Source organism: Suncus etruscus, chromosome 2 (assembly GCF_024139225.1).
Source record: "Suncus etruscus isolate mSunEtr1 chromosome 2, mSunEtr1.pri.cur, whole genome shotgun sequence".
NCBI lineage: Eukaryota > Metazoa > Chordata > Mammalia > Eulipotyphla > Soricidae > Suncus > Suncus etruscus.
The window spans coordinates 10698568-10706067 of record NC_064849.1 but is presented as its reverse complement, the minus strand read 5'-3'; the positions used below and the strand labels follow the sequence as shown (position 1 = coordinate 10706067).

At 57.1% G+C, this 7500-nt stretch overlaps 1 protein-coding gene across 1 annotated transcript in view; it reads right to left on the bottom strand.

Moving 5' to 3' along the window:
- CLEC16A (C-type lectin domain containing 16A) overlaps positions 1 to 7500 on the bottom strand; it is a 101777-nt gene that overhangs the window by 68569 nt on the left and 25708 nt on the right. Inside the window, exon 10 of the mRNA XM_049768549.1 lies at positions 6702 to 6930. Coding sequence (XP_049624506.1) covers positions 6702 to 6930 — 229 coding nt within the window. The remainder of the gene's footprint in view (positions 1 to 6701; positions 6931 to 7500) is intronic.

Sequence of the window (7500 nt, the reverse complement as noted above, 5' to 3'; positions counted from 1 at the left end):
CAGACCCAAACCTTTTTGTTTTTTTTTTTTTTGTTTTTTGAGTCACACCCAGCAGCGCTCAGGGGTTACTCCTGGCTCAATGCTCAGAAATCACTCCTGACAGACTCAGGGGATCATATGGGATGCCAGGATTCAAACTACCGTCCTTCTGCATACAAGGCAAGTGCCTTACCTCCATGCTATCTCTCTGGGGCCCCAAACCTTGCCTGCCGGTGCTGCAAGGAGGCAGAGGCTGCCCAGCGCTGTCCCCAGGAAATGGGAGCAGTCCCCCACTTCTATGCTGCTCTCTGTAGGCAGAACCACAAATGGGGGGGGGGCCTAAGTGCCAGGTGGGGGAAAAGGAAAAGGACTCACTCCAGGGGTCACTCCTGGCAGACTGGGGAGACCCTACAGGATGCCAGGGATTGAACCTGGGTCGGGCATGTACAAGACAAAAGCCTTCCTCACTGTGCTATGGCTCCAGCCCCTGCACTTTTCTTATCTGTTATTATTCTCATCTTTTGAAAATCCACGGAAGAAGCCATCCACGGAAGAAGCCAGAGAGACAGGAGAGCAAGGAAGGCTCTTGCTTGGTTTACACAGAGAGGAAATGGGTTCAATGTCCAAACACTAACCCTGGTTTAGTCCCGGGACTGCATCAAAAGCAGCTGAGAACTGCCCAGACTGTGGTTTCAAACACACCGGAAGCACCTTCTCCCCCTCTTCCCCACCTGTTTCCCTCAAAGGACTCATAAAAACAGTGATTTTTGCACTATTACTTCCTGATTTTGGGGTCTGGGGACTACCACATGGCAGTGCTTAGGGCTACTCTGGGCTCAGGGGTCATTCCCAAAGGAGTCTGGGGGACCAAGGTGGTGCCAGTGCACCAGCCCTTAACACAGATGCCCCCAAATGGCAGAAAATGCTTCATAGGAGTGAGAACAGTGGCTTTGGGAGTGTGATGGGGGGGCAGGGAAGGTCCCCACAGACTGACCATCCCAGGATGGACTCTACAGGCATCTTGACACAGGGGCACCCACCAGGAGGGCCCGACCTTTCCTGGTGCCTCAGGGTCATCGGTGCCAAGCCTGTTTCTGCCTGAGCAGATGGGCCCTCCACTGCTACTGAGTTCTGCACAGCAGAGACTACAGGTGGGCACAGACACCACTGCTGGAAGCTAAGGTCAGAGGTCAGGTTCTGACAAGCCTTCTGGGGGGCTCTGCTGAACCAACACTACCCCGTCAGCCCCGCCAGCTCCTGCTTGGGTGGTCTTTGAAGGCAGGAGAGGTGTCCTGGCTCCCCTGGGCCCAGACTTTGAGCAAACTTCTGCCATCTGCCTTCCTGTAACTGCCTGATTTGGGTCCCCCTTCCGTCATTCACTCAACAGACCCGAAGTGTCCTGGTGTTTGTAGAATCCCACCAGCTGGAATTCCGCTGGGAGACACACCTTGGGCAGGGCGGAAATGCACCAGGGAATTCACAGCAGCACTGTTTGCACAAGGCTGGAAAGCACCTAACTACCCAGGCAGTGGGGCCGAGCTGAGTAAGCATGTGGGACACATGGAAGAGTCGTGTGAGCTGGGGGGATGGGATGGGAGGGCAGGGGGGCAAAGGCTAGAGAGAAGGACGTAAGGTGCAGGGCTAAAGATCACCTGGCATGGCTGCCCCGTGAGCTCAGAAGCAGGAGAGGTAAAACAGGGGTGGCAGGACAGGGCTAGAAAAAGCAGGCAGGGAGTCAGGACATACACTTCTTTTTTTTTTGTTTTTTGGGCCACACCCAGCGATAGCTCCTGGCAGGCACGGGGGACCCTATGGGACACCGGGATTCGAACCAACCACCTTTGGTCCTGGATCGGCTGCTTGCAAGGCAAACACCGCTGTGCTATCTCTCCGGGCCCGGGACGTACACTTCTATGGGCACTGCTCAGATCTGCCTCTGGTCCCGTCCCATTTCTATCTGAGAAGAAATGCAGTTGCAAGAAGGCAGAGGGAGAAGCCTGTGGGCATGCCAGTGCGCGCTTCTGTGTACAGCCCTGCCCGAGTATAATATGTGTATGTCTGCACAAGGGTGCAGGTGCTCCCAAGTGTTCTGTAGACACATGTGCACATTTCTCTGCTCCAGCCACCGCGGGGATCCCCTAGGCGAGGTAGGTGCACCAGCACCTCTGGCATGCCCCACACCACACCACACACCGCCCTTAGGAAGAAGCAGGACCTTCCTGAGAGTAGCTAATCCCCAAGGATGGGGCTGCACTCAAGGAAATGAGGGGCAGGGGTTGGAGAGGTACAGTGGGGAGGGGGCTTGCCTTGCATGCCGCTGGCCTGGATTCAATTCCCAGCATCCCAGAGGGTCTCCCTGAGCCCCACCAGGAATGACCTGAATGTAAAGCCAGTAGTAACCCGAGTGCCGCCGGGTGTGGGCCTTCCCCAGACCCTCTAAAAAAGGAAAGCGAAGGACAGCTTGGGGAAATGATGGGGCTTTCCACCAGGCCAGAGTGCTCGCTCGGCTATTAGGGGCTCCCCATGGCCAGATCTGGGATGTCAAGAGCACCAGCTGCATGAAACGGCAACGATGAAATGTGTCCGCTACTGATGCACTGAAAGAGAAGGGCCAGAGGGGGTACGGCAGCAGGGACAGAGCTGGCCTAGCATGTGGCTAGCCTGGGGTTTGATCCTCTGTAGTATCCTTTAATCCCCACCAGGAGTGATCCCTGAACTCAGAGCCTGGCACGAGTAACCCTTGGGCGTTGCCAGTGTGGCCCCAAACAAACAGAAAGTGGCACCCGTGGGTCCAAGTGCAGGATGGAGACACCGGGGCGAGAAGGGACACTGGACTTTCCACGGTGGAAGACTGAAGGTAAGAGAGATGTGGCCGTGGCTGGCCAACACTGCACCCCAGAGCCAGCCCTGCCAGTGCCCAGCCCAGGGCTGTTTTGAACAGGTGTGGGGCGGACACACCAATCCCAGAGTCTTCCTGCAGCCAGCTGGGGGTGGAGAAAGCAGTGGTCAGGGCCACACTCCCGAGACCTCAGCCTCTCGGTTCCACTTCATGGGAGGCCACAGAGCCCCTTACCCCCACCCCAGAAAGTGGGGGGCAGGATGGAGTTGCTTTCCTGGGACTAGAGGAGATGAAGGTTCTGGAGACCACAGTGGGTAGGGCTGGGCAGTGCCATCAGGGACTAACATGACAGCCAGTGCTGAGGACTTGCAGATGCCAGGAGAGCACAGGGGGTGGGAGGAAGGTTTCAATGCCGCAGCTTGATTGGGAAAACACACAACTCAGCCAGGCCTGGGACGATGAATGTCCCCATTGGATGACTACTGGGGAACCCACAGGCACGGCCTCTGTCTCCAGGCATTGGCCAGCCATTCAAGGGCATTTGTCTCTCTCAGGGCCATCCAAGGGCATCTGCGGGAGCGCCCTGATGATGGATCACAGCGAGGACAGACACAGGCAGAGGAGCAAGGGGAGGAAGCTAGCTGTGCAAGGCAGGCAGGCAAAGAGCGGGAGGCTGAGGGCAGGCAGAGCCACAGGAGACTGGCTGGTGGGACTCAAGGGGCTGGGTGCAGAAGGCAGCCACTGGTGTGCTGCCTTCGCTTTTCTCGGCTTTTCTGGGTCAGGCGAGAGTGGACTTGGAAGATCCGTCCATATGCATGACCCATCTTCCTGCTTGAGCCGGTCTGGAGGTGCTGCTCTATATCTACCCATCCAGGTGAGCCTGCACACTGTCTCTTGGTCACTGCAGATTTCTTTGGAAGGGACTCCCCTCCAAGGGGTGCTTGGGAAACTCGGGGAATCCATGCTGGCAATTCTCAGCTCATCAGGCCTGTAGTCCAAGGTCAGAGTCCCAGGATGTGGTGTCACTCAGGCCCTGTGGTGCTGGCCATCCCGGGCCACTGGGTAATGTTCACGGGTCTCTGGGCCTGTACCTGGCAGTGCTTAAAGTGCACACACAGGCTCCAAGATGCAGCAGGGATTGGCTGCATGCACAGCATGTGATTTAGCGGCTCAGCTCTCCCCAGGCCCCATTCTGGACATCTAACAAGAGGCCCATAGAGACCTCAGCAGGGTGCACAGAACCCGAGGGCCAGACCCTGGGAAGGCCCTCCACTTGGGTGAAAGGGCACAGGAAAGTGATTTAACGGCTTATCCCGGGCCACACTGTGGCTCAGATGCTGACAGTTGGAACTGAAGTATAGCCAGATAATTCCTCTGGGCTCAGGCTTGGGTTTCCTTGCCCCTTGGGCACTACCAGGAGACTTAGCAGATAGCAAAGTATGTAAGCTTCAGGCTGACTCCCAGGCACATGTTCAGCTGCTCACTGAGCTGGCAAGGTCAAAGTCACCCGTGCTACCTTCACTCATACCCACAGGGCAGCAGACTGGAGGGACTCTGTGAAACTACTATCCCCTTTCCCACAGGCTCTAAAGCAAAGGTCAAGCTTGAGTTTCCACAGAAAATTCTCAAGCTGGCCAGTCTTGGATTGCAAGTCTGAGGATTAAATCCCCAGATCCAGAGAGTCAGCGGTGTCTGGAGAGACACATGAGCAGGTCAGCAAATGTTTCTACAGCAGTGGGGCCGAGGGGCCAGGCTCTCCCTTTCTTTCTTCCCGGATTCAGTTGCTACACCCTGAGACCAGGATTTCAGAATAAGTAAACATCACTGGGTCCAGGGCATGAGCTGAGCTGGTCACCCCTACTTCATCCTGGGGAAGATGTGAATTTGGGGAAGGCTGCATTTGGGGAAGGCTGCATTTGCAGGGTAACAGATTTGTGGGTCACAGGTCAGGCTACGCAGAACTGTCACCTGTGACCACAGGCCTCCTGCTTCTGCTCTTTCTGCCACTTTGTGAGGGAGATTCTGCCACAAAGAGACTCCTGTGCCAGCATGTTGCAACCAGACCCAGGCCCAAGGTTGGAAGTGGTTTCCAGGGGAGAAAAATCTCCACCTCCTGCCTCAGAACGAGGAAGAAGATGAGAAGCAAGCATTGTGGCTTCTGGGGGGAGCCCAGCAGCTTCTGCAAGATCCTTAATCTGTACTGTGGAGTCAGCGAGGCAGGCAGACACGGGGTCCAGGCCTGGCCAGGGGACAGTGCCCCTCCACAGGGGCCCAGAGCAGTTCCCTGGCCATGGGGGAAGCTGGCAGAGGGGAGGCCCAGCCAGCCCAGCCCAGCCCAGGCAGTCCTTCCGCTGAGGCTCATTTCTGAATGTCCTAGCGAGTGTCCGAGTATCTGGAAGCCGTTGCGGCCAGGGTCCCAACGGAGCCTTATGTGAAACCAGTCATGAAGCCGTGAGTCAGACTTTCTTGATGCAGTTTCCCAGCAGGGAAATGGGGCAGAGGGTAGATCCGGAACCCAGAGACCATCCATCCCAGGCACTCCCAAAACCAAGATGCTGGTGAGGAAAACCTCAGTTGGAGCCTCACAGGAGCCCCCCTCCCCTGGCCCTGCACCCCCATTTCTGCGGCCTCTAGCTGGGAGCTGAGGCACCAACAGGAGAGACCTATACTGGCCACTGCGGGGCTCACCCGGTCCATTCTCAGGAGATTTGACCCCTCCGCCCCCGCTGCGCCTCTCAGAGCTAAGCCCAGCCTTGAGCCCCACGCTATGACTCAGAAAGTGCTCGGGTTGCCAGCTCCGACGGTCAGCTCAGAAGTGTGGGGGTCTCTGCTCTCAACAACCCCTAAGCAGGGCCGGGGGCTCAGCACGGAGGGAGTTTGGACCCCGTCCCCGTCTGTGGGGGTCACCTTATACTCTAGTTGCTGAAGTCCCCCATCCACCTCACACTGGCTCCTACAATGTGTCTAAGGCCCAATGGGGCCTGCACACCCCCAAATTAGTCATGGCCAGGCATGGAAAGAGCAGCTCATAAAAGGGCTGGAACAAAAAGATGGGGCTTCCTTCCCAAACAGAACTGACGGGAGCACAGTGTGCAAACAGGGCGGAAGTGCCTGTCTGCAGGACTGGGGGCTGCAGTGGACAGACTCTCTTCTCCTGACTCCAAGGAAAGCAAAATGCCAAAGCCACCAGCTAGCAGGGAATACCGTGTGCTGCTGTCGCCACCCACCTGAGCATATGTGCCCGCAAAGGCTCCCACGAGCCCTCAGATCTTCCTGATCCAGAATAAAGACCATGCCCTCTAGCTGGCTAAAGCAGTACCCGGACTGGTGGCCGAGTGGGGCTCGGTGGTCCCACATAGGTGGAAAATCGCCAAGAAGGTCAGCACAGGGTCAATGGAGGGGGGGAGAAGGGGGTATTGGCATGTGTTCTGGCCCCAGAAACACTGCAAATCTTCCACCTTCATGGTACCTGCCCCAAAGAGGCCCCTAAAAGAGTCAGTGACCATCAGGGACCCAGATTCAGTTGAGGAGGGGGGAGTCCAGAGTCCGGAATGAAGGACAGGGCTAAGTTCAGGGCAGCCTGAGAGGACCCACAGAGGACCCCATTGCTCTCCCATGTGCACCCCATCACCCTGCTGCTCTGAGTCCCTGACCATGGCCAGAGCCATATCGGCATAGCTTTGAGTGGCCTATGACTCATATCAGGCCAGCGGGCACTCAGAGAAACGCTTTTGCCCCCCAATAAAGGGAGTTGAGAAACAGAAACTGAGCAGGGAGCTGGAGCACTGATGGGTCCACCTGACATCATATGGCCCTCCCAACTGATACTGCAGGCCCCCTCCCCATTCTAATACTGAGAAGGGCCCCTCCCAGCCATGCTCACCTTCGCTATCCCCGGTGGCCTTGCTGCCTTTGGGGCCCTCGGGACCTTTTGTCTTCTCTGCATCCTCAGACGTGTCCTCAGAGGGCGCCTTGTCCTCCTCTTCGTCCTCCCCCACGTTCTTGTAGTTGGGCCTCTTCTGCACCCGCCTCTTGCCCTTGTGCTTGTTCATCTCCAGGGACCGCTCCAGGGACTCGGTGGGTTTGGTGAAGCACCGGAGGCTGGACTGGGCCTGGCGAGGAAACAGAGCAGGTGGGTTTGGATGTGGGTGGACGGCCCCCAGACTCACTCCAGCCCGCCCGGGGAGGGGAGAGGGCTCAGTGCATCTCTGCCGCCTCCTGATCCACACAAAGAAGCTCTCAGCTACCATGTCTGCCGCCCGAGCTGACAATGCCGGAATGGGCACAACAGACGGGGCACGTGTTGGCCTTTGTGTTGTGGGTCCATGAGAGGCGCTTCTGGTGGACCCCACCCTGATTCTGTCTTGGGTTCATTTTTTCTTCTTGGAGAGGAGGAGGGGACACAGTGGTAGTACTTGGGCACCATGTGGTACTAGGCACAGAGCTTGGGCACTGGGTGACACTGGGCACAGAACCCAAAGCTTTCAGCCCAGCGTCTCTCCCCGCCCTTGCGAGACAATTGTGCTCATACTGTTAACCTCAATGTCCGAGAGGGAAACTAAGGCACCTGGCTAGGTGGTGGAGGGCTGCTTTCTGTCCTAGTGGCACAAGGTGTGCCTGATCTACAGCATGCAGGGGCCACTGTTAATGACCAATCGGAGTAAACCAGCTTTCTTGGTTAC